Source organism: Apaloderma vittatum, unplaced genomic scaffold, assembly GCF_000703405.1.
Source record: "Apaloderma vittatum isolate BGI_N311 unplaced genomic scaffold, ASM70340v1 scaffold3149, whole genome shotgun sequence".
Classification (NCBI taxonomy): Eukaryota; Metazoa; Chordata; class Aves; order Trogoniformes; family Trogonidae; genus Apaloderma; species Apaloderma vittatum.
In genome coordinates, this window is record NW_009733359.1 from 18,368 (window position 1) to 45,593 (window position 27,226).

The window sequence follows — 27,226 nt, forward strand, 5'->3', positions numbered from 1 at the left end:
AATTTGAAACTGGAGCATGAGCAGGAGAAAAACAAGATCTTGTCAGAAGCATTAGAGACACTAGCTACTGAACACCATGAACTAGAGCAGTCTCTGGTTAAGGGATCTCCACCTCTCAGCATCATTAGTGAGGAGCAGTTCTATGATGCTGTTTCAGGTAAGTCATGATGTCCAGAATGTGACTGTGTAGCCAGTATGTGTGTGGTGAATGCTTTGGGAGGGTGGTGACAGGATGGGAACAGTCTCGCTTTAAGTGAAATCTCTGCCTTTCTAGGGTGGAACTAATTTTAGGAGACTACTTCATGTGATTTGAGTGGGCCTCTCAAAATTTGCTGGAGTTCACCTGTAGAATTGGATTATTTCACTTTAGAATGACAAAAAAATTACAAAACCACAGGGCAATCATGAAAGGTCTGATTGCTTGGGTGGCTACACCCTTTTTTAAAATAGCAAAACTTAAGGCTCCTATTTTAGGAGATGTAACTGTATCTGGTAACCTTCTTACTTGCTTTCTCCATGGTAGCATATGTATTTTCTTTTGCTTTATTCTTAAAATTGGTACAGAAAAATCCCTAGTTTTGAGAGGTAACAAGGCTAGAAAAGGCTTGTTCTACTTCAATTTTGTATACTTTAAGTGTCACAGTTGGAAGAAAAGGATGAATCAAAATCCAGTGTGCGTTTCTGAAATATCTTTTCTTTCCGTGTCTGCTCTCCAGTTGAGTGTCTTCTGTATTTTCGTGTGCAGAATATGCAGATAGTGATTTTTGGAAAATGCTGAACTGCATGAGATGATTACAACGTGCGTATGTATAGAGAGAGGCTGTACGTAGCGCAGCTCAATAATAGCTCTAACTGGGTGATCTTGCAGCATGCAGCTGTCTGCTACTATGAAGGAACTGGAAAAGCTTGAGGGTGAGCGTAGCCTAACTGGAGCTGAAAATTAGGTTGTGATGGCATACTTCATGAGCAAGCATGGGTTACTTTTTCTGTGAGCTGAACTGTCTGATGCCTCTGACGGAGAGAAAAGCAGTGTTCCCAGACTCCTGGATAGGTGTTCTGCAATGTGCAACTTTAAGCAGAGGATAAAAACAGCCGAAGCGGGGTCTGCTCAAGTGTAGCACTAGCACAGGAACACAGTGAGTCGATGGCAGACTTTGCTGCTTGGCACAGTAACGTTTATCAAGCCTTCAAGGAAGAGAAGAGATCGAGGAACACTAGAAACAGGTTCTTCAGCCAGAACCAAAAGAACAATACTGCCTGAAGGCCTTGGGTTCTTTTGCTTGTCCTAACAAAGCAGAGAATAGTTACTTATCTGGTGTTGCTGGAATGTAGTCTCTCCAGCCAGTCTTGCTTTATGTATCTGCGAGAATGATTATTTTTAAAGTGCTGTTACACTATACATTTCATAACTGACCCAGTCTCTAAATCTTCTTGAATTAAAATGTCCAAAGCCTCCTCTCTAGTTGGGAAAGGTGGTGTTTTTTTCACTTGAAGCTGCAAACAAATTGCATTGCATGGATTTGTGTAACTGTGAAACTTAAGTATTATATATAAGCCTATAAAAACCATTTATGTCAATTTTCTCTCCTTCAGGACAAACTATTTGACTTAATTCATCTTGATTGCAATTTAAATAATTTTCCAGGACAAGCTCACTTCTTGACTGTCAACTTCATCGTGCTTGTGTTAGATATTCTTCTCTAGGTTGTTCACATTCAGTGACTAAGGTCCTCTCTGCCACTCTTTGGGGGAAGGGCACTCTGAGGGGGGAGGGAGTAAAGGCTAGAAAAAGGAAAATGTGATGTATTTTCCTGGCTGCTGGATACATGTTATGACTTTTCACTGTAAGCACAAAACGAGTTTGTTAGTGGTTTGGGGGGGGGGTTTTTTTTTTTTCCCACCTCCCCACCCCTTAGTCCCTGGGATCCCAGTGGTACTTTCTAACCCTCTTGCTATTCTGGCCTGTCTATGAAGTCTCATCTAGAAGGCTTCTTTTCTCTGAATGACAAGAATATAATGAAAGCAGAGGAGTTGGGGCTATCTTTGTAACACTGGCTCAGAGTTTGGGAATGTGAGTTTTCTTTTATGGGCTAATGAGACAGGGGATACGGTCATAAACATTTTCATAAGAGAGCATGGACTAGGCCTAATTGTCAGAAGCTAAAAAGTTGTATCTCCAGAAATGTAAACTACTAGGACTTTGCCTTCAAAGCTTTTGCTAAACCTGATTTGCAATCTTGATAGTATTTTGTTAAGCTAAATGATAATGCTTTTAGATGGACATATTAATGAATTATCTTAGTAGACTGTATAGGAGATTGAGCAAGCACCAGTGAATTAACAGGACACAATGTCTGTCAGTGGAAAAATGCCACTACTGTGAGAGTATTTTTTTCTACTAGGATAGCGTCTTTTTCAAGTTATGGTTCTCTGAGTTTTTAAATCTTCCTCGTAGGAGTGAGTTTAGAAGTGAGAGAATTTCATAACTAGGCTTGCACTTTGCGCTGAAGATTTGTCAGCTTTGACTTGACAGGTTGAAAGAAGCCGCCACTGCTGCTTTTTGTTTTGTTTTGGTTTTTTTTAAAAGAATGTTGCCTGCGTATTAGGCACTTCTGCTTGTTTACTCTCAACAAAAGTATCACTAGCTGTGACAATTCAGAGCAATGCCTTTTCAGGCAGTTTTGACCAAGTGTATTAGAAAGGATTTGTTCATAGCAGCAGCTACCTGTCCCCATGTACTGTGCTCTGATTCACATTGTAGAGCAATCTGCTTGACAGACTCCTGAATGAAGCTGAATCAGAAGGTGCAAGCTAGCTGCTATTGGACACTGGGTGCATGGTAGGAGAGTAGCGCTAATCTGAAGAGAACACCAAAAGAAATGTATCTAGTTCAAGTGTCAAGTCCTCAGCACCATCTGCTTGGCTTGCAAATCTCAAACTGAGCCGCACTACCTGCTGATGTTGCCATAAGCTAAATTGATTAGCGATAAGTCTGTGTATAGTTCTGTTTATGGAAATTGGGGGCACAGTTACAGAAATATCCTTTCTTTTCCAAAACCTGCAGGTAAGATTCCTTTCTGAGGTAGTGTAGTGTATTTGCTGAAATCTCTCTTTAAGTGATATGCTGTTATCAATGCTTTCTGACTATTGCACTCACTCCTAAATCCCTGCGATGGGAGAGCGACAGGCACTGAACATGAAAGGAGGAACCTACAGGAGGTGGGATTTAATATATGTTACCAAAGCATGCTATGCAGTGTTAAGAACAGCAAAGTTAAGGGTGTTACTAGTCTGAACTCTGACAGTAATAGGTCAGTTAACAATGCTTCCCCGTGTGCTGTTCCTCTCATCATGGGAGCAGAGGAAATGTGTCATTAAACTGGATAGCACAGGGAGTGCAGGAGCTCTCAGTTGCAGGGTTGAATGCTTAACGTGTCAAACTGTTCTATGATTAAAGCAGAGTGGGGCTAGGGGGGGATGGTGGTATTGGGGAAGCGAAGCAGCACTAAACAAGTAGGAGAATTTAGTAAGACCTATGGCATCTCCTAGAGATCTGGAGAAGTTATTAGCTTTGAGTACACAGACTACAGGAAACTTATAGAAATGGAATACAAATGCGGAGTCCATACACAATGCTGAAAGATAGCTAGGCAGGTCAAGAATTAAAGAGTGAAGGTACTTGAATTTTGCCTTGCAGATGAGATTCACTGATATGCCAGTTGCACACACAATTTGGGAAGAGCTTAGAGGAACTGTCTTGATTTTTCTTTAATGAGTTTTATCTCAGAGGTAGACTTTTTTTTTTTCTGCAAACACAGCTCTTGTGGGTGTTGAGGGGAAATATTGATGGTTTCACATAGATGCAGTCTGACTATAAAAGCAGTTATTTAGCTAAAAGAATATATACAGTATGCTAAAGCTAACCTTACAGGGGTATAGTAGAGTTGTCTATTGAGTGTGTGAAGTGATGGTACTTGAGGTGGGGCAATGCTTTACCTCATTGTTTTTAATGTTTGATAGCTTCAACTGTTAGGTACCACTAACAGGTGCTGTGTTTATAAATAATGCTCCTAAATGGTACGAGAAGTACTTGACTAGTTCTGTTGCTTTTGCTCGCTTCCTAGTTTGTCTCCAATTGTGAGCTCACTTAAAAGTAAAAATTGTACAAAAAGCATAGAAACTGACTGCACTTCTTTGCATGTCTAGGGTAGCTTGTCACTAACTTTTTTGAACGCATAGAAAAAAGACTCTGCAATGCCCGAGACCACTGCTCTTGTGTGAAGTTCTTGATTATAGTTAAAAGAATGAATTCAGGTATCTCAGAGGGGGATGGGAAGCATGTGGTAAGAATTCAAACCCAACCTTGGCCAGTGGTTAAACACTGCTTTTCGCAGGTGTATTTAATCAAATATATTGGCCAAACTTTTCTATCTGGAACTGAAGACTTACCAGTTGTTGCAGTAAGAGATGAAGTTCCTCTGAGTTAAGTTTCTGACATTGCTTCTGCTGTTTCCTCTTGCTCTCCCACTCTTGCAGAATGTAGCTGGTGTTTTTACTGTTACTCTGACACTTAGGTTTCATGAGCTGCAGAGCTTCTTGTCAGCCTGGTCTTCTCTCAAAGATCACTTAAAAATGCTGGCTCCTGAACAGGGACTCTTATTCCTTCTCCCCCCTCCTCAGCCCACACCCCCTTAAGTTCAATAGAAAAAAAACCTCATTTTCTCCTAGTCATCTGTTTGACAGCTGCTCTGTAGCAACTTGTGAATATAAATCTTTTTTTGCAGTGACGGGGGAGTATGCAAATCTTAATTCAGAAAAGAGCTGCAAGTACACAGGGAAAAGCTCAGTTTGAATTGCCTGTAGATTTGTGCTCACAATACTGGGACTAGGCTTTTTTGCTCTGACACCTGAACCAACTCTCAAGGTTCCTTAAGCTCATTGGGTCAAAGGAGGTAGTTGAGGTTTAGGGATTGGAGATGGAGGTCTTTGGCAGGAGCTGTTGTAGACAGACTTTCTCTGGAAAATGGGAGAGATGCTTCTAGAGAGCAATTTCTAGTAACAGTGCCTGGTTTCATTCTTCTACTATTTTTTATTATATAACGTGCTTTTATATTAGGTAAGGCAGGTGCCCTGGAGAAGGCTGGACGGTTGGTGTCTACAGCTCTGGAGGGGCTTGCAGGCGCTGAGCTCAGTCCACCATAGTTGTCTCTCAGCACTGTAAGGCCAGGAGCAGGAGAACTGATTGTGTGTGATGTTTAAAATCCTTATTATACTGGTAAGTATATCATGGAGTGGTCAGTAGTTCTGGTGAAGCTTACCTATTCTTCCCTTTCCACCTTGGGAGTCCTAGGTCTGTTGCAGAAACTCAGATTGAGGGAATCTGTGTGTCGTGGCTCTTGTCTGAAAACAAGACAGTCCTGGATGATATGGGAGAAGCAAGGAGCCTCACAGGAGATAGACTCTGCTTTATGTTACCACGTTTCCTCCATGCTTTTCTTGTCACAATAACTGCTGGCACAGCTGAGCAACTCATTCAATAGAGAGGAGGAATACATACCTTGAAGAGATTTATAGCTTGTCATGTGATCTTGATGCAGAGGCCCAGGTTGTGTTACACTGAGTGTCTCTTCTTCTGTGATTTTTTGGATAAACAACAATGTTTTCCTGACCACCTGGACTTGTGATCTCTGGAGAAATCTGTATGTTATGTAACACACTTGTCCACAAGTGAAAATGCTTCTCCTTATCCTACTTGTTATATATAGTACCCACCAAACTAATGCTTTGATATGTTATGTCATAATTTGGCACAGAACTAGACTGACAAATTTGGGGAAACTTGTGAGAAGATTCTCTGGAGTGCCAGTCCACTTTTTTAACATATCCTCAGCACCAGCTGGCAGTTCTTTTCATTCCCTAGCAACTGGCTTAATTTCAGTACTGTCTTGATGAGGATAAGAATGGATGTTTTTAATGAAAGGGAAGATCTCCTTTGTGCTTCTAGAGCTCACTTTCCAGAAGGGATGGGGACATTGTAGTATAGTCTGTCCATTCATCAGGATTTTATTCATTCTTGACCCTTCTGTAATCTGGATGTAGTAGAAATTCCTCTTGTTGTTGTCCCCTTCACAAAAGCAAAATATAACTTACATATTCTGGAGAAGCTACTGGCATAGGTTTTTTTATGAGAAAACAAGAAAGCATCTGGCAATGGATAACTGTGACTGAGATACTCATTTGAATGGACTACTACTTCAGCAGGTTTTGATTACTAGTTTTGAGTGTGTGAGAGAAATCGTAATCTTGCAATTATTTCTCTGGGTATTTACAGCCAAGAGCAGCAGCATATGCTGAAAGAAGTACGTAGCAGGACAGTTTGGGTTTGCTTTTTTTCAGAAGCAATGAGGCTTGCATTAAGCTATTTAGCATTTAGTATCATACCTGGTGTCTGCTACAGGATTTCCCAAATGGGATAGGAACTGGTGCACCTTTACCTGTCTTGAGCTGTTCCTTTGCTTCCTGGAATTTGCAATTGGATAATCTTCTGACAATCTTGTCAGGTTTGTGAGAAAAACATGAAACAAATGGAGCCTATTGCCAGGAAATTCTCTTTCTGATTTGGGCCAAGACTGCCTCTTCTCCAGAGCTGGTCAAGCCCTATCTGACCAAAAGACTGGTTGGAAATAAGGTGATGTCCTTGATGTTGTTTTTAGTTTTAAATGTGATGTGGATTGTACTGTTAACCTACTTTCCAGAGTACAAAGTTTATCTTCCCGATTGGTGAGCTTATCATTTAGACTTTGTTGGGACTTACGTCGCTAATGCAATCTGCTGTGTGCGATACCTCTTTCTGTTCTTTGATACTTGTGCAGTCACTTGGGACATGAGCGTTGCTGAGCAGCACTAAGTGTCTAAGAATTTAGACCAAACTGAAGTCTTGCATAGAAGGAGGAGTCAGTACTTGAATATTGAAGTAACTGTGACTTTCTTGGGTAAGGTGCTGGCATCTGTTACACTGGCACTTGTCCTAAGCAAGTTGTAATAGCTTCAGTGAAATTAAACTGAGTCAAAAACGGACATTTTATCTGATAAAGGATTTTTTTTTTTTAATGTCCTGTGTTCTTGCTTGTCATGGGGTCTCTCTATATCTGGATACAGAGCTGCAGTGGTCTGTGGCAGTACTAGTTACTTACCAAATGGATGCTGTCATCAAGACACAGTAGCCTACTTAGGTTTCAGTTTTGTGCTAAGAGGGAAGATCTGTTAGTGGCTGAAGTGTAGCACAGGCAGTAGATTCATTAACATGCACCTGGTCTTTTGCAGATTCAGAATCTGAAAAATCATTAAGTGGGTTTGAAACAACAACAGCCTACTCGTTAGAGGACAGCATGGATTCAAAAGATACAATAACTGCAAGCGTGTCTGAAGAAAAGGTGTGTGGCAGTGGGGAGTCGCTGTCTAACGGAATCAAAAAACACAGGTAGGATGTTACCCATTCTTAAGGTATTATAATATATATTAATGGTGAGTAAAGGACCACAGGAGCTCTAAATAGCTAACTGTGAAAACCTTAAAAGCTTTGCTAGGGATGGTTGACAAGTAGTTGGTCGTGCTATGATGTTATGGAGAATGTTTTTCCAAGGCTAGTGCCCTCCTTTGCATCTTGTTTTTCAATGATTGAATCTAAATAAGTGAAAACAAAATATAATGTGCTATGTAAAAATGGACACACTTGTTTTTAAATAGATCGTATTGAACTCTATGTAGATTTTAATCCCTGTATGTATTTTTAATGACCAATGCCTCCTATTGCCTTTTTAATTTCCAGTCATTTGATCCTTCTGTTGGTATCAGGAATGAATGAAAAATATTGCTAGCCTGGCATCAGAAACTCAAAAGTGAACAAAAGGAGTCTTATTCTAAAAGTCTCATCCATGTTTTATGTGCTTATTTTGTGTTCTCAAATGATCCATTTTTGTTTGTTTCCTTGCTGATAAAGGAGGACAATAGCTCTGGAGTTAATGAGATGTAATGGACACCACTATTCTCAAGTTTCAGTGAAAGGGCAATATAATGTTTGTGCTACAGATGAAGCCAGACTTCAGTGTGTTTCAGAAAGGCTGCTTTGGATGTGTTTTTTGGATGTATGGAATGGTGAGGAAGCCACTGGACTTCTGTAAAACCAGGAAATTAATATTAAAGTTTACAGAAGTAAACAAGACGTGCTTTAACTACTTGATATCTTAAATAGTTACACTGTGATAACTGCTGAAGTATGTGGTAATGTCAGGGACTTTGGTGGTTCAAGGTTCAACCTCTGCATGGGTAATCATCCCATACTAGGCAAAGACTAAGGCAAATGAGGGCTTCGGTGAAGTAGCAGGATGGTTTGGGAAAGTCACATAAAGCAGCTGACCAAGCATGTTGCTCTGTGCTCCTGTACTGTTACAAGGTGGTATTTATAGCCTTGGCTAAGTGCCTTTCCTAATTAGAGCAGGAAGTTGAGGGGTGGAGGGAAGCACTAGGTGAGGGTGGACGTCTGAATTGTGTTCACTGCCTTGGAAACAATGAGGACAAAGGAAGCAGTTTGTGATCAAGATGAAAATGATGATGCATTTTGACATGCATCATCTTGGAGAGTTTTAACAGGAATTGATCTGTTTACTACAAAAAAGGAGCAACGTGGCAGGTTTTCGTAACACTGCACTGTGCTGTCAGAACTGTAGGGAGCAGGTGAGCAGAGGAGCATTTCAGATCTGTTGGTTTTATAAAGAAGAATTTTCTTTACTGAAAGGGTTATTGGTCATTGGAACAGGTTGCCCAGGGTACTGGTGGAGTCCCCGTTCCTGAAGGTAATTAAGAGTTGGGTAGTCATAGTGCTTAGGGATACAGTTTAGTCAGGGTCTTGTCAGTGTTAGGTTAATGATTGGACATGATGATCTTAAAGGTCTTTTCCAATCCAGGCAATTCTGTGATTGTTTTAGGAGTAAAGAGAGTACAGGTTGTTAGAGTAAAACGAGTGCATAAATTGGCTGGCTAATGATTTACTGCTAAAGAAAAGCGGAAACAACTGTTTTGCTTATAGAGAAGAGTGTATGGTCATATTTTATGTGACTAAACGACTACAGAGCGCATTGTAGGTTGAGTGTAATGTTGGGCTTTTTCACCTGGCACCTTGGTGGCATGTAAGGACTTGTCCACAAAGATATTGATGCAAACTGTTTCTCCCCAGAGCTCAGCAAATTTAAGTGTTACCTCTAAGAGAACCTTCTCAGAGTGTGGGAGTTGCGTGATGTTTCTAACCTTGTTTCTGAGGCACTTGGTGGCAGCGGTGTTTGGCCTGGGGTGGGATTCGTTTGATGTGACTTCAGAACTGTGTTCCCTGCCTGCAGTGGCTGGTTCCACTTTGTGCCTTTCTTAGGTTTTTAGGGAAAGGATTTGAGAGAGAAGAAAACAGTACATTAATCTGGAAGCATAAAAATCTCTTCCTTTTAAGAAGGGAATCTGAGCAAAAACTTTAAAAACAACAACGACCAAACAAAAAAACCCCAACCAAAACCAAGTTAAACTTTCAAACCAACAAAATAAACAAATCCAAAAAAGCTCCCCCAAAAAACCAGACCAAAATAAGTCAAAATAATCCCAACAGAAAACAACCCCTCCCAAAAATAAAGAACAGCAAAAAAACCCCAGCCGAACCCTCAAACCAGCCAGCAACAACAAAAAAATCCCCACACCACAAAACCCCACCACAAACAAAAACAAAAAGAGCCCAGCCAGCCAAAACCCCCAAAAACTGTCGCACACAATGTTCTGTAACATGTGCCAGCATTTAACATCCACTTGTCGCTACTATTTTCCTCTTACTGTGAGATTTTATAGTCAGCTTTCCCTTTGGGCCTCCCATTAGGGGCCTTTCAGAATGCAAACGTGTGTGTTTAGCTTTTTGGGAGCCAGGAGGTTATTCAGTCGGGTTTACAGGAAGAGCAACTACACGTGCCATTTTCACACCATATCTCCTCTTCCTCACAGGGTCCCTGTAGTAGCTGACCTATTACTTGTCATTCTTTGGACAAATAGTTTTGTTAAGTGTATGATCTTGGTTGCTCTACTGCATAGAAATTCCAGCAGATGTTTTTGTCCCTTAGAGCTAAAATTAACTTCCTGACTTGTTTCAAAAATTGACAGCTGGAAGGAAAGTTTTCTCATTCACAAGCTTTTCCCTTAATCTCAGAGAGTGTGTCAAGGTTAGTAGGCCTCAAGTCTTGGCTGCATGTCACTTTTCCATGTCCTTATTTGTCCCCTGCATCTTTCTTGGTGGCATCAAACTGTTTTGTTTCTTCAGTACATATGTGTTATAAAGAACTGGCTCCCATATCAGGTTTGCTAAGAAATACGGATGAATGGCTGAAACGGAATGCCAGCTTTGAAGTAATCAAAGAAATTGAATGGAGGGACAGGTTAATTGTAATGAAAAAAAAAGTTTTAATATGTGTGGAAAGCTATCCCTGTGTATATTTTAGCAAAGCAGAGGTATGTGGGTGTGTTTTACATGCAGAATGACTTAGTTAAACACAAATACCTGCTTTGCTGACTTCCCTCATTAAAGAATATGCAAAAAAAAAATGTAAACATGACAAATGAAGGCAAGACTGAATGCTTGGAGTACACTGTCCTCTCCTGGACATTTGTATCAAAGCATCCACAGAAGTGCTTCATACTTAGTATTATTCAAGATCTGTTTTACAAAATATTTTTATATCAATGGAAAATCAGAATAGGGAGTGACACTAAGTTGGTCAATTAAAATAAATCCTCCTACCTACTCACCCCCTGGCTGGGAGCTGAGTAAAACAAGTCGGTGTTAGGCTGTTAGCTGCTTGCAAACAAAACATAGTTTGGTTCAGTGAGGAGTTCAGGCATATGACTAAATGTTGTCCTTGAAAGTACGTTTAAGACTTGCTTCAGGATATGTCAGCCCCCTGCAGATCAGGCTGCTGTGCTTCCTGTTCTTTAATGATGCTGCTTTTTTCCTGTGGTTCCTGAGGGCTGATTTTAATACAGGCAGTAATTGTCATGGTCCTTCGTTGTCGATATACAGGTGACCAGCAAGAAAGAAACACCCCACTGTTTAACCCTCAAATCAAACTCGGACATAGTAAGCATACCTATGTACCTACTCAGAAAGAAAATTTTCTCACAAAGACACAACTAAATATCTTAATAGTGCCATTGCGAATGTGCTGTTCTGATAACTGGTGTAGAAATTCTCTTCTGCTGCTCTAAATGCAGAATGAAAGGAATAGTTCTGGTTGTGTGTTTTGGAGAAATTCAGGTTTCTGTGCAGGTAAAACCATTCAAGTTCTTCAAAGTAACGCTGTCGTTCCCCTTTGGTTTTTAATTTAAGAATTGTAAAACTGTTACTTTCAAAAAAGAGGATATGGGTTTCTTAGTCATGATTAGTAACGGAAGACTTTTCTTACTTCTGCCTTCTTCCCTGTTCCTTTCCACAGAACAAGCTTGCCATCTCCAATGTTTTCCAGAAATGACTTCAGTATCTGGAGTATCTTAAGAAAATGCATTGGAATGGTAGGTAAATCAGAAAACTGTGGTTAAAAAAATGTGAAATGATTGAAGCCCAAATGAAAACTTGTTGGGGAGAAGACCTTTTATTCTAGGGGTGTGGGTTTTAGGTTTTTTTTTTTTTAACTTGCTGCTTATATTTTATTTGTTTTCACAACTCAAGAAGACGAGACTTGGTCAGAATAATATTCCTTTTCAGTAAAAGCATTTTCTCTTGATTTTAACCCTTAAGGTACTTTATGTTAGCAAATTTTTTTTTACTTTGTGAAAAATAACAAAAAAACCCCCCAAACAACAACAAACAAAATAAAACGCCCCAACTGATGTTGCTCTTCTCCCTTCCCCTTGGTATCTGTCTTCCCCCTGCACGACGTTACTGGCCAGATGGTGGCCAGACCAGAGGTTAGCTGGTTGGCACCTAATCAGCATCCAGCTAAGGGCAAATTGAGAAGAATTTTCTCCATTAGATCCTGCAAAGAGGCTGAAGGTACTTAACAGCTGATAAACCTCTGTAGCAGTGGCCTACAGAAGGGAATGTGTGTGTTTAGATGCCAAGATGTGGAAATGCTGGGAGATGCCTCCATCAGCAGCCCCGAGTCTCCTGAGTTGTTGCAAAGCCTCTGAGGCTTCTCACAGTGGCTTTAGTGAAAAAGTGTTAAAACCTTAAAATACAAAAAACAGATGGAAAGCCCATCTTGAATAAGGTGTGTGCAGGGGGAAACAAAATAAATAAAATCCATAAAGGTCTTAATTCTACTCTGCAGAAATTGCTGCTTAGAAGTTGCAGCCTAGGGGCAGGTGGAACTTGAAGGGGATTGTACCGAAGCATCTGCAAAAGCTGTTAGTGCCAGCTGCTGCACTATTAGGGATTATGGTTAACAGTGCTGTTTACTGCACACATTGCCAGTGGTCATACTATATGCTTTTAATATGCTACTGCAGGCAGTTAAAAACAAACTGTTATGCATTCAGAGGGCATGCTTTTTAAAAGCGGGAAAGAGAACAAACAGCATCAAAACCTTAGAATTTCTTTTAAATTTTTATTCCTGTTACAAAATCTGGGGGTTTTTCTTCAGAATACTTGGTTTTATTGCTGTGCCACCATGTTTCCCTATCCTTTCTCATCCTCCTCTCCCCATGTGCCTCCAAAAACGATGATATGTTTAGGTAATTGAATTGCCTGTATCTATTTTAAGAGTGATAAATAACTTAGTCTTTAAAAGGATCCTTAATATGTCATTTCATTGTTTCATCTCACCTTCTTAATGAATTTGTTGATAGGAAGTTTGTTTGATGTTTGGTTTTGTTTTTGTTTTAAAAGTAGCCTTAACATCAACACCGACAGGCTTATCAAGCTCCTAAGGGATGTACAGGGCTTTCTGCTTTCAGCATTAGTGGAGCCAGATCAAGCACATTGCATTAGCACTAAGCGCATCATTTATTTTTGTAATAAGCCAATTACACTTGGGTTAGCACAGGTCAGTGTATCTAATCATTTGGTTTTTAACACAAATGTCATTTGTGCATCAGGAATTGTCGAAGATCACAATGCCGGTTATTTTCAATGAGCCACTGAGCTTTCTACAGCGACTCACGGAGTATATGGAGCACACGTACCTCATCCACAAAGCCAGCTCGCTCTCCAGCACAACTGAGCGAATGCAGGTACTTCGGGTGTGGTAATTAGTGCTTAGCTCGTGATGAATGCGTTGGGCTTTTTTTTGTCATAGTCTCATTATAGGAGCAACTCCTGTAACTTGTTGCATCTGAAATTCTTCTTCGTTAACTAATTTTGCTTATCTATCAAAATGTTTTGCTTTTCTTAAAGCTTGCTCTTTGTAGCCTTTTGATGAAAACTGTTTATTCCCCTGCCTTGCAAATGGAACTTTCCTAAGCGATTTCAGAGGAACTGTTCTGTGATACCAAGACTACTGTTGATGCTTGATAAAGACTAAAATCCAGAAGATTAACTGTGCACCCTTACTCTTTGGAACAGTGTGTTGCTGCGTTTGCTGTGTCTGCTGTAGCCTCGCAGTGGGAACGTACAGGGAAGCCATTCAACCCATTGCTTGGAGAGACATACGAACTGATCAGGTAATGAACAGAAGATGCATTGGAGAGTGGAGAGTAGTGTTCTGTGTAACTCATGTTTCCTTAGACTTGTCAGGTGGCTTGCAGGCTGCTTTTTGGCTTGTAAGATTTTACTCATTTTCCCCTCAGCCTTGGGAAGTGCATGCATTGCGTGTTGGTGTTCAGCAATGCAGCTTCCAGTGAAGGGAAACTACTGAAATTTTCAACTGAGAGCAGGCAAATAAAATTTGCCAGGTTTAAAAGCAAGTTTTATTTACAAAAATGGCTTTTTTCTAAAGCCTTTTGAATGAAAAGATGCATGGTACATAATGGAGGTGTTAAAATTGTGACACTCATTATATGAGTGTCCAGAGTACAAATAGGCAATGTTACTCTATTAGTGTGCAGCTACACTCAGGGCAGCTTTTTCTCTCAGGTGAGATATTGGCCTATATTTTTGGGAAAGTTTAAGAAAGAGGTCGCTATAAAAAGTAAACATATGGGCTGATTGGATTTGGTACTTTTTGTTACCTTTTTACGTTATATCCTCAGTTATTTAGAATGAGTATGTTCTGTGTATTAGCTGACCCATCTTTTTGTTTTGTCCTAGGGTTTTAAGTAACTCTTACACTGGGTACAGCAACTATGCGTTGGTCAGACTATCAATTTTACCCTGGGCAAAGAACTGCAACTTCACTACACTTGATATGCAGATAAATGCTTTTGGTTGTCTTATTTTGCAGAGATGATCTTGGATTTAGACTTCTCTCAGAACAAGTTAGCCATCATCCACCAATCAGTGCTTTCTATGCTGAAGGTTTAAATAATGATTTTGTGTTCCATGGATCAATTTACCCTAAACTCAAATTTTGGGGCAAGAGTGTGGAAGCAGAACCAAAAGGCACAATGACTTTGGAGCTTCTTGAGTAAGTTGCTGAGTAATAATTGCATAGGCACAGCGGCCACATCCGTGATGATTAGTGCGCGTTACGAATCTCATGGCTTAGGAATGGACACGTCTAACACCCACATCCTAATGTTTGATGGTAGATGACTTTGCAGGGAGGAGGGGATGAGAAGATGAAAGGAACTGCCATCATTTCTCCTGCATACTACTTCTAGCAGTAGTTGGGGCTTGTGTCTCTATGTTTTGCAGATGCCTGGACATCGCTCCTACTAAGACCAGCACAATTGGGTCCTGTTGGCTTTCCTTGTATCATTCACCGCACACTGACTGCATGGAAGTAGCTGTTCTAAGGAACTAAAATTCAGTAGCAATAGGTTAAACTTGGGTTTTCTTACTTATTGCCATGTCCATTTAGTGTGTTTTTGTATGATGGCTTGTTGCAGGAGTGACACACAGTACAAAGATAACAGTATTTTAATTTTTATTCCCCTTCCTTAGACACAATGAAGCCTACACATGGACAAATCCTACGTGCTGTGTGCATAACATTATTGTGGGCAAACTTTGGATTGAGCAGTATGGAAACGTGGAAATAACTAACCATAAGTAAGTTAAGAGTGCGAGTACTTTCACTTACTGCAAGTTTGGAGAGGAAAAACATTTGGAAGTAATTAGTGGCCTCTTGTTCTGCCTTTAGAACTGGTGAGAAATGCATACTAAGCTTCAAGCCCTGTGGTCTCTTTGGGAAGGAGTTGCACAAAGTTGAAGGCTACATTCAGGACAAAAGGTAAAGACTTCATTCCTAGTAGGAAACAAGTGCCTGCCCTCTGTTTCTGATGGGAGCTGTAGAACTGAACACCTTTAGCATAGTCTTGTCAGGGGCCTGAGCCTGCAACAGCGAGGTTATGAATTGTGCAACACCAATAATGGAGTTCAAAGAGTGACTCTCGAAAGTCCTTATTTCAATTGTTTTTTTCTGAAACAATGAAATAAATCTCTTTAAGCTCCTTTGTGAACACAGTCTTTTTTTTTGACAGCAAAAAGAAACTTTGTGCACTGTATGGGAAGTGGACGGAGTGTTTGTACAGTGTTGACCCAGCTGTATTTGAAGCTTACAAAAAAAATGACAAGAAAACCACAGAAGAGAAGAAAAGCAGTAAACAGGTATTCATCATGTAAAGAGGTGCTATCTCAAAAGCATGACAATACAGTTAAATATTTTAGTAGCACTTAAGAGCATTAAGGTTTCTTTTCACTTATTCTCTTTCCTAGTAGGATACAAACCGGATTGGATGAGTACCAGCATTAAGGGATAAAATGCTTTCTCTTGCAAGGATTTGTATTCAAACTTTCCAAAACTTGAAGTGAACTGAACACTGGCTGGTTCATTACCTGCCTTTTCCTCCCAATTCACATGAAGGAAATAGCATATCCAGTAGTTTAGACCGTAGTTCTGATCATGTATGATAACATTTATATTTTAATAGGAGGATTTGGACTCCTAGAGGCCAGATAGACTAGTTTCTTGTCTTGACAGAAGATCACATTTTCCAGCTTTTACAAAGGATTTTTGAAATGATTTCTATTAAATTTTCACGATCAAAGAAATGCTTGGGTTCTTTTCCTCCACAACTGCATTTTATTTTTTTTTTCTTGTAAAATAAGCCACCTCATTCTTCCAGATTTCTGGTCAGCAATATGCTGTTTGTTTTAAGATGCATAGTGATGGTGGCAACATACAGCTTAAGAACAACCGCTCAAATAGTAGCTTAAAATGGAAATTATTCCCCTTTGGTGACTGAAGACAGATTTTCTTTCTTGGTTTGGATGTTGGTAGTTTTTGTACTTAAAAAAAGGGAGAGAGAACTCTGAAAGCCGTTCTTTCCATGCATGTTCAGATTGTTGCTATATCTGAAATTGCTCCTGTGCTTGCCATCGGGAGAGTGCTAAAGCCCTAGGGCTTAGTGCTTCTCTTCTTCGAGTCTGACCCTGTGAGCTCAAGGGAGAGGGAGCAAAGAAAAACACACCCTGGGTCTTTGTTCAGCTACCACTGTGCATTTTCTAACAGTGCTTAAGATGATCCTTGCTTTTCACTTCACAGTGAGGCACCCAACTGCGTAAAGCTCAAGCTGCAATGTTGCTCTGACTCTAGAAAAGCGTGCGTTTTTTCTACTTGTTTAACAGAACTATTTCTGCGTAGAAAATTTTGTAATGCACGCTATGATTTGGGTAGTCTTTGAATATGTATTCCCACTGCCCCCTTGTGTTTGAGGAGTTGATATTGCTTAGGGCTTTTTGAGCATCTAGGTGAGCCAAATCTTGTGTAATGTTTGGATGTGATTTGTCCCTTCATGGCAGTGAAGGATTCATTCAGGCATGAAAGTGCATGGCCTTTCAAACTTCTCTGAATTAGAATTTTCAGATATATTTAGTTGTTTTTCCCACTATTGCCTGCATTGCTACTAATAAGGAAGAGCTTGTTTCCCTTTAGACCCGACTGGATGCAAGTCCTTTTGCAAATTGCTCTGGATTTCCCCCCAGATCCCCTTAATTTTTATAAGATTAAAACTTACAGAAAAATAATTTTGCAGGGAGCTAGCCAAGCTTTCATGGAATCATAGAATTGTCTGGGTTGGAAGGGACCTTAAAGATCATTTAGTTCCAACGCCCCCACCATGGGCAGGGGCATCCTCCGCTAGATGAGGCTGCTCAGAGCCTCATCCAACCTGGCCTTAAAAACTTCCAGGGATGGGTCTGCCACCCCCTCTCTGGGCAACCTGTGCCAGTGTCTCACCACCCTCATGGTGAAGAACTTCTTCCTAACGTCCAGTCTGAACTGATCCATCTCTAGCTTAAATCCATTTTCCCTAGTCCTGTCATTACCTGACATCCTAGAAAGCCCCTCACCAGCTTTCTTGTAGGCCCCCTTGAGATACTGGAAGGCCACAATAAATTTATTTGTACGCAAAGGTGATATTCTACCAACACCAGAAGAGTTATAGTAGACCTGGGGTTATACAAGGATGATTCTGCTCTGAATGAGCTAAAGCCTTCCTTAATCAAGGTGAAGCATTTTGTGCAGAAATTTCTGTCCAAATACATGGAAGAGCATAATGTAAGGCAAGAGCTACTGCCCCCTGATGTGCCTCATTTACAGAAACCAGGGGCCTTGCTTTGGCAAGTCTGTTACTACCGTCCTAGCCACATGCTGAGAGCTGGAGTAGCACTGAGCGTGAAATACGAGTCATTGTTGCAAGAGCTCATGAAAATCCACTTTTTACCTTGTATTTTGTAATTCTTATGAACTGTAATTTTTATGATTTTTGTATCTAGCCAAGCACAAATCACAGTGGGTAGTGTAGCCTTTCTGTAGAAGCCTGGTAATAAAGTGTCTTTGTTTTGACATAATGCTATCTTTCTAATCTGTTCTGCTTCAAATTACCCATTTCTGAAAGATTGATTGATATCTTTTAGAGGACAGAATGGCAGGTTGCCAGCACAGTTCAGATGTAGTGAACTGAAAGCCCCATTCACCTTCCCAATAGCTGAGGAACTGAACCCGGTCTGCATTTTGTTCTGGTTGCTTTGCAGCATGTTAGTTACTGAAAGCACTATACCCAAGTGCTCCACAGTGAATCAGAATCCTTAATACTTCCTAATTTTCCTGGAGGCATAACACATGAATCATCTCAGAGAACAAGGAGCTCCAGTTGGTGTACTGGAATTTATTTTTTTTGCACTTAAACATCAGTCTCTAATATATGATGTGACCATCAGAGAGCAAAGCTTTTTAGCAGCAGGATTAAAGCTGTTGGCCTGGAGTTAAAGTATTTAAAACATTACTTGTCTTTAAGTTTAGCTTTAATCTCCAGTGGTCTTTATAATGTGCTGCTGTTTTTAGCTGTGGTAGGGACACGAAGTTTTCTTGGGAGAGCCATATTCATTGTCCAGCTGGCTTTAGTTCAGTATTGTAACATACATTTGTGTGGCGGAATGAATGCCAGCAGCATCGGACCCCAGCTCCTTTAAAGCTGTGCATGAAAAGGGACGATGGTTTAGAACTAGTCTGGGTCACATCTGCTCTGTGACCACCAGTTACTCTCCACTGCCCTAGTAACCCTGGGTGGAGTTTTTCCCTTTCTGAGAAAACCGTGTCACAGTGCTGTGGCTGCCTCAGGCCATATACGCCAGCCTTCGTACGATAGCCTTTCCAGAAAGAGCAGCTAATCCGGGATATTGATTTAACATTTGCAGTTTGCTGTTCTAGCAGTGTGGTGGTCAATGGAAAGGAAGCTTCCTCTGAGCGAAGAGCAGTAGCGTTGGGCTTTCAGTTGTGCGTAAACTAAAGACAACATTGGCATTATGTGCTGGTGTTTCTTTTCATGTGGAAGTATGAGGAATTCTTCAACATTAATGAAGCATTAATTAAACCAAATATCAGGCATGGAAATCTTGTGTTTGAGAAAATGGGACTATGTGGAGGAAAAACTTGTATTTTCTTAACACTTGGACATCCAGATTGTATCTGCAAAGATGTTGATGTAAGAAAAACTGTTGTAGTCTTCCATTGGAAGGGAATTGGAAGTATGTATGCTGTGTTAATGCTGTTATCCTTCTTGGCAAGCATCTAGAAAAGTTTCTTTGTTGCTGAAATTACTTACTCTTGGTTAAGGAAATAATTTTATGTAAGTTCCAGTGTTGGAATGAATGGGTGCAGGTGGTTTATGACTCCATAGAAATACTTTTTTTTTTTTAATTTATTTTTTTCCCTCTATGTGCTGCCTTTAGGTGGGCAATGCTGAGGAATCAGATGAAATGCCATTGCCAGACTCTGAGAGTGTGTATGTTATTCCTGGGAGTATTTTGCTATGGAAGATAACTCCAAGACCTCCAAATTCAGCACAGGTCAGCTATGCTTCTGCTTATTCAAAGTGTGTGCTATCCTGTTATTCTGTATGTTCAATACTAAGTAAATCAATTTGTTGTCTTTTTCATTAACAAGTCTGGGTTTGCCTGTTTATTGCAATGAACTTTCCTACTACAGTTGTAACTCTAATGTGGGCTTGGAGGGATAACTGCCACAGGCATGGCTCTAGTGGATTTTCTCTGGAAAATGGGATGCCTCGTGTAGCTAATGGTATGGGGGCTTTCCCCGCTTCTGCTCTTGACCCCGTTCCCTCCACTGAGGCACCTGCCTTGTGAGGAATCTCTTCTGAAGGGCTTCACTAAAGTACAGACACTTCCTAGGAGACACTTGCAAAGCCTGAGTTGGTGTGTGAAAGGCTGTGGAACTAGAGAACCAGTAGGTGGAATACAGGGGTATGTGTGCAGCTGGAAGGACAAAGAATTGGAATAAGAAAAGTGCCCTCGATAGGTTAATCAAGGGCAAATATCTCTACAGAGATAGCAAAAATACCTGTAGGACTGGAAAAAGAAGATAAGAGCACTAGTGCACTGAGTAATTGGATGCTGGCCTGGTTAAACAGAAACACCAAGGATCACCTGCACTCTGCCTGACAGTTTTGCTGGGATCTTCAGTATTTCTATCTGTAGTGGTTAAATAATAAAAAAGCACTTGGGTGTTTATTTTTAGACAGCAGCTTTCTTGTGTATTAAGACTGCCAGCTAGAGACATTGTAAAGTCACCTTTTATCTTTGTCTCTGAATTTTAGATGTATAATTTCACTAGCTTTGCTATGGCTTTGAATGAGTTGGACAAAGAAATGGAGAGTGTCATTCCCAAAACTGACTGCCGGCTACGACCAGATATCAGAGCCATGGAAAATGGAGAAATAGGTAACTTCATTTATTGGCAAAGGTGGTTTTTTGTTTTGATTTTTTTTGTTAAAACTGAGAGACTGGAAAAGAGTGTATTTCACATTCAAGTTGTTAGATGAACTGCGACAGTAAGTAGCTTCCCATAAAGATACATTTCTCTGTGCTGCAAGATAGTAACAATTTAATGCAGCCTTCTGCAGGTTGTCATGCACTTCTAGAGAAAAGTATGTCACCCACCTGTGCTGGATCTGGTTGGGATGGTGCTAATTTTTTTTCACAGCAGCTGATATGTGGGGATGTGGTTTTAGATTGCTGGCCAAAGCAGTGGTGGTAGCACATGAGTTCTGCTGATAGCAGAACATCTGCACCGTGTTAAGGCCTTCACTTTCTGGGGTTGGCAGGAGGCTGGGAGGGGACACAGCCAGGACAGTTGACCCGAACTGACCAAAGAGATATTCCCATACCGTACAGCATCATGGTCAGCAATAAATTGTGTGTGTTGGGGCAGGGGAAATAGCTCTGATACAGGTCTGCTCATGGAAGGTAGTAAGTGATTGCATCACTTTTTCCCTTCTTTTCTTTCCCGTGTTAAACTCTTTTACATTGACCTGTGAAGGTCTTTTGTGTTTGCTTTTTGATTCTCTCCCTTAACCTGCTGGGGTGAGTGGGAGTGACCAAGTTGCTTGTGGGTGCTGAGCTGCTGGCTGGGAACCTACCACACTACCTCCTTGCTATGTAAGCAAGAACTTTAAACTTCACAATGCTTTGATTTTTATTTAGTTTTAGGCCCTCTGCTGTGCTTCCAGAGTCAAGCCTTGAAATTGGAATCTAGTCTAAGTAGACAGCCTCTGAGCATCAGAAGTATTTGTGAACTTTTCAGTTCTCTGTTTCATCAGTCTGATGCAAAAGGAGCCTTTTGATGTGCCAGTTCTGAGACATGCAGTCTAAACTGTTTTGGTGAAACTGCAATGCCAAAAAATACACTCGATGCAAAATTATTCTTCACTGGGAGTTGAACTTTTCTGTTGTCCTAGAATAATGAATTAGAAATGCATTATGAGACTTTCAGTGACTAGAAATAGTGTGCTTTTTAGAAACTTCATAGAGATTTTTATTGTAAATACATGCCATAGAGTAAAATGTGTCCTATAGTCTCCTGACTGTGAATTGGTGTTAAATATTTTGATATGGTGTGGAGCAGCTTTCCCTTGGCCCTCATTTGCTCCTTTTAGTTCGGCACTTTGCATTCTAAAGCTGGCTGGCTGGCTTTGCAGACTAAAAGCAAGGGGGCTCTTGCTTTCTCTGGATTGTTAAGTGATTGGGGTAAGTCATGAAAGTAATAGGGCAGTATCTGTGACTGCTTACAAATGGTCTGAGATCTAGGCATGAAAATCAGTGAGAGGGGTGTAATACAATGCAGTTGTACTCTAGTGGGTTTTTGGTTTGGGTTCTGGGCTTGGTGTTTTGTTTGGGTTTTTTTCTGAGAAGTTGGTAACCACTTCTTTGAGGCTTTTAAAAAAGCAGATCAGTGAATTCCTACAACCAGTCTCTCCAGCCTGTACAGTTCTTTTATGGACAGCAGGGTGGACATACTTGGTTCAGAGTGACCTCAGTAATTTGTTTCTGTAAATGTGAAGTGCAAATAACTGTGCTGTTAGCAAGAAAACTACACTGTTAGTATAGCTAAGAAATACAAAGTTTGTCTAGCAGGATAGTCTGGTAACATGCAGTGTGTTAGTAGCTGTTGGGGTAACTGGGAATGGCTGATAGTCTTCCAAAAATATTTTCTTCAACTACTTCTGAGAAGTTTATTAAGTGCTTTTTGAGGATTAATTTATGAAAGACCTGGCTCTTTACCTAATCTGCTTCTTAATCTTACTCCTCAGACCTTCTGATCATCCTTTCTGCCAAATAGAAGCAACTTCTGCTTGTTTAGGACCGTGACCCATGCTATCTTAGTGTTAACAAAAACATGAAAGGATGCTGCAGAGAGATAATCCTTTGTCATTTGGAAAGCAACGCTCTAAGCCCCTTTGATCAGGAACTAAGCACTGGTAACAATTTACCCCAAACCTTAACAAGAAGCAGGTGGCCTGACTTCTGAGGTATATCCAGCATATCTTAATCAGTTTACCTACTGAAATAAATTCTAATTATGGCACCTTCTCTAGCTCATGTTTGCTATTACATAAACCCATTTTCAGGCCATGGATAAACATGTATTTAGCACTCTTAAAGACTGAAATTCCATTAGCTTATCTTGTGCGACAGCCAGCCTGGCTTTGCTCTTAGACTGAATCAGAAGCTGTCCTGTGTTAACATAGAAGGCTTTTTAAGTGGACAACTTTTACTATTTCCCTTACATATTTGCTGGCTCAAATGGAGTAATGTCCCTGTCTAATATTACACTTTAACATCTTCTATGGTTTTATTTGTGTGTTTTTATTCCTTCAAGATTTAGCTAGTGAAGAAAAGAAGAGGCTAGAAGAAAAACAAAGGACCGCCCGCAAAAATCGGTCAAAGTCGGAGGAAGACTGGAAGACAAGGTTAGTGCGCTCGCCTCTGTGCGTGTGTTTGTAGTTCTGTAAAGGTTTTGAACATTGAGGTTAACTGTCAGTCTGCGTCCGTGCTGTGCAGTGTTGTGTCAGCATGAAGAGCTGATACAGTGGGGTTTGGTAGTGCCACCTGTGTGTTTGCAGACTCGGTCCTTGCAGACTGTGAGCGCTTCCGGAGAGAAGCATCAGACCTTGTCTCGGCTCCTTCCCTCTCGCTGCTTGCACACCCATATTCAAACACAAACTGTTGTCTCTTCTCAGCACCTCTTGGTTCTGACACAAAAAAGACGTTGCCACTGATGGCTATTTCTAAGGACTGTTGTTGCTGATTAATTTATAATTGCCTCAAATTCGGATGCTTGGCCAAGGAGTGTAGGAAATGCTTCCTTGTGTGAGCTTGACAGCTTATTGCTCTTCACTTCTCAGATCAGTTGCTGTGTGCTTGGCAATACCGTATTCCCACTGCACACAGTTTTCTCCAAGTTGGTGAAATGACTGTAGCACCCAAATATCCAGGTCATTGTCTCCTTTCTTAGAAGGCTACTAATTACAAAAGCTGGAAGAGCTAAGGGAAAAATTAGTTTAAGGGATCTGTCAGTATGATGAGGGGGTTTTGGTTTGATTTTTTTTTTTTTTTTTTTTTTACTAAAAGATGGGAAGGGTCAGCTCTTACACACAAGTTAAGTAGAAACCATGAAAACATAACCGAATTAATCTATTTTAACCAGACAAGGTTTGTTTAAAAGTATAGTAAAAAGTCATCGGTCTCTTCACACAAAAGAAGAAAATGGTGTGGCTAAACTCTCTAAAAGCAAGCAAGCTTCAGCTCTTCCATGTTAACTAGCTATTAATACTCCCAGACACTGTGGATTAAATATCTTTAAAATGTCTGTTTGTAACTAAATCACTTTTTTCTTTTTTTTCAAATGAAGTCACCCATCATCCCAGAGTCCCAGGTTTGGACATGTCTGCCTTTGTCTTTTTCCTGTGCCTGCTCTCCTGAAGTGTTTGGGTTTGTTTGCCCTGAGACTGGTGGAAAATAACATCTTTATAATGCTTCCAAGTTAACATGCTAAGTGCTGGACAGCCTTGCACCTCCCTCTTCCTTTCCTCAATACAGAGTGGCTCTAGGTCTCACCAAGTGTTTTCAAAGCAAAGGATAGTTACACCATGTTCTTCTAGGTGCCTGAAGTAGCTCAAAAGCACCTGAGATTAGTACCGGAAATAGGGGCATTCCCAGGGAGCACCTCAGAGCAGTGGTCTTTGGGGTATGTAATCAGTGCAGATACCTGGTTCTTCAGCTGCAGTTGTGCAGGTGCTGTAGACCTGCTCAGCACTTGCCTGGGATATCCTTTAAGAACCCTTTTTTTTTTTTTTCCTGGGATGCTTCTAAAGCTTTGGCGGAAAACTTCTAGTGTCTGTCCTCTTTAGTAGGAATGCGAAGTGTGACTGCCTCCAAAGGATCAACTTAGTGTGGGGGAAGAGTTGTGCTATGGGGAAAAATGCCTGCTGTGAAGAGAAACTCTTCTACCTGTTCCCAGGTCACCTGTAGGTCTTAATCTGGACTGTGATTTAAACTCTAATGTAAACTACTGCAATTTCCTTGCCACAGGAGCAGGCTTCTTTATCTAGTAGAGTTTATACTGTTGTAAGCTAACTTTTTGAAGCGTCTAGTGAATTTTTAAATTATCTTGGTTCCACTTTAGAAGTGGGATCTTGATGTTTCTGAAGAAGCGATTCATCTTGAACCCTTGAAGTTTTAGAGACTGAGCAGCTGCCTTGAGTAAAAGACCGGTTCTGAAACATAATAGTGGTCTGTTGCTTTTGATGAAAATCAGTCCCCTCCTTTCCCCATCACTTACCTGGATGGGTTATCTGATTGCTTTGGGTCTCTCCTCTGTCTCTCAAACTTAGTTCTTCCCATTCCTATTGAAGTAGGTGGTCACTGGAGGAGGGGCACATTGTCCTGACATGTACAAGTGTTAAAGGCACAGCAGTAGGATAGTGGGTGGTAGAATTCCTTAAAGGGAGAGGTAGCCCTGCCTCACAGCAAGTGCTTGGCTTTGAGCTCTGCAAAGAGCTGCTGGTACCTGTGGACTAGGAGGTGAATTGGGCTTGTGCACGCAAAGAGTAGCTGAGGCGTCCTGTGTGGAGGTGATGCAGCAGCAAACCATGTGCAGTACCAGGGGTGAATGACTTCTGTCTTCTGTGGACTTCAGTTCACTTAACCAGGACAGCAAGAGAAACCACTGAGGCATTCAGCTGTTCAATTTACCACCGTGAAGGCAGTACAAAGCATTTCTTCCAATGTGCATCTCAAACCTTTTGTGCCAAGCAAGACTTGCCTGTTAGCTGCCCTGCTTTCTCATGTGACACTGCAGTACTGGTGCCCTTTGTGGTATTGCTTTTTAAAGAGATACAGTCATATTTGGTCTGAACATGCTTTAATTTCCGTTCTGAAGCCTTATAGTACACTAGAAGGGAAGAGCTGAGTTAAACTGTGCTGCCTTGCACATGCATGACTGCCTGAAGTGAGTGTGTTCACTGCAGCAGGCAACATAAAGCAAGAACTGGCTTTTGTGGCCGGTGAAGAGGTTAAAGGAAGCTGTGGAGAGAACTGACCACAGAAGCAGCTTCTAGCAAGCTGCCTTGGCAAAATACAAGAAGTTAAAATCCTGGAGGTCTGGTACTGGGCCGTGTGTGCTGTTGAGGCACATGAGTAACTGGGTCCAGACAGGCAGCGCTGTTCAGTAATATGCTGCAGGATTGTCAGAAACAGGTGTGGGAGAGGAGGAAGAAGGACAAATTTCTGTGGCATGGTGATTTGACAGGGCTGTACTCACCACTGGGGGATACTTGCCAGTAGTATGGCCTTAGAAGTGCACCTTATTTGTGAGATAGATTCCTCCTCCCCCAAAAACCACTCAAATCACCACATTTTTATACACATGCAGACGTAACCTGTGTGTGTGTATAAACTATGCCTCCAGACCAAGAGGGGAGAGGGAAAGAAAGAAAGAAGGTGCTAAACTTCAGTGTTTCTCCCAACAGCCAGCAGAGCAAAAGCTTGCAAATAACTTCATGCCAATTAAGAACTAATTTTCTGGGCATTCAGATTAGCCACCCAGTGCTCACAGCGTAATGCAACACGGTTATATTGAAATAAGCCAGGACTTTACCTGCAGCCTGTGGGGTGATATTTTGTCTACGCTGAAGGTAGCTGGCACACTAATTCTGAGTAGTATGCTGCAAACAAGGCCTTAAAAAATATGGGAAAATCTTGATCCTGGAAAAATATTTTTTTTTTCTGTTTTCAGGACTGCAGTGCTTGTGGTGTTTACATGTCTTGCAAAAACTGTTACTGCCTATGCATGCCAAAAATGGTTGTTCACAACTGCTTTGAAGCAAAACTGTACCTGTCCTCTTTATGCAATAGTCTTAACTGCTTCTAGTGACAAAATCCTGCTGTCAGTAATTTCACTGGGAGACATTTAAGTGGTGTGGTGAGTGGAGAGATCTAGCCACTGAAGATGACTTTAAATTTGCTTATGAATTTAAAACTGAGAGGGCTCCTGCAATCGCAGTAATTATTTTGAACCATAAACTGCTGAAGATGCAACAAGGCAGTTCTGAACTTCTACAAAAGCGTGTGTCAGTAGCTTCATTAACGTGCTGTACGTTTCTTTGCAGATGGTTCCACCAAGGCCCCAATCCCTATACTGGTACACAGGACTGGCTTTATTCCGGCAGCTACTGGGACAGAAACTACTTTAACTTGCCTGATATTTATTAAAATGCAATAAGGAGCCTGTGACTGATTCAAATAAGTCTTAATCTGTTTTAATGTTTTCCCCTTGTTTTACTCATCTCCTGAAAAAAAACCTGACATGTTATCAAACAGAATATTGAGCATCTCCACAGTTAAGCTGGTGGTATGTGATCTGCAGTTCTATAGGTAGGGGAATAATTGTTCTGGCTGATGGGGGGGTCCAGTGTGGGCAAAGTTAAGACGCCGTGGTTTTGAACTGTCCTGTTGCAGAATACACCTATATTAGGTTGTGGTGTATGAGGAGTACAACACCTTCAGCTGTTCTGTGAATACTTTCTTTCATAGAAAACATTGGCACAAGTGAAACTGGTTTTATTTGTTGTGACATGGGAATGTTTAAAAGCACACACAGGAATTGCAATATTCTGTTCTTAAATGAAGAAGGGTGTGTCACTTTGTAAAGATGTAATTTTTCATAAAGTGACTTTTCTTTTACTGAAATAACTCCCTTGAATCCTGAGCTCTGGTCAGAGATTCCAGAAGCGTTCCTGTCTCCAGAGCATT

At 40.9% G+C, this 27,226-nt stretch overlaps 1 protein-coding gene across 1 annotated transcript; it reads left to right on the plus strand.

Annotated features, from left to right (window-relative positions):
* Positions 1 to 27,226, plus strand: OSBPL1A (oxysterol binding protein-like 1A). The gene is made up of 14 exons (XM_009875841.1): positions 1 to 157; positions 7,324 to 7,480; positions 11,514 to 11,589; positions 13,114 to 13,248; positions 13,580 to 13,677; positions 14,397 to 14,579; positions 15,059 to 15,166; positions 15,258 to 15,347; positions 15,598 to 15,724; positions 17,031 to 17,039; positions 19,349 to 19,465; positions 20,233 to 20,356; positions 22,794 to 22,884; positions 26,584 to 27,226. The coding sequence occupies exons 2-14, from the start codon at positions 7,389 to 7,391 to the stop codon at positions 26,684 to 26,686; spliced, it is 1,353 nt and encodes a 450-aa protein (XP_009874143.1). The 5' UTR covers positions 1 to 157; positions 7,324 to 7,388; the 3' UTR covers positions 26,687 to 27,226.

Bases quoted from the DNA above. Each gene is read 5' to 3' on its own strand.
- OSBPL1A (XM_009875841.1), top strand. From the start codon at position 7,389: ATGGATTCAAAAGATACAATAACTGCAAGCGTGTCTGAAGAAAAGGTG. The intron at 15,167-15,257 runs GTAAGTTAAGAG...TTCTGCCTTTAG, and splicing joins GTGGAAATAACTAACCATAA to AACTGGTGAGAAATGCATAC. The intron at 20,357-22,793 runs GTAACTTCATTT...TATTCCTTCAAG, and splicing joins CATGGAAAATGGAGAAATAG to ATTTAGCTAGTGAAGAAAAG.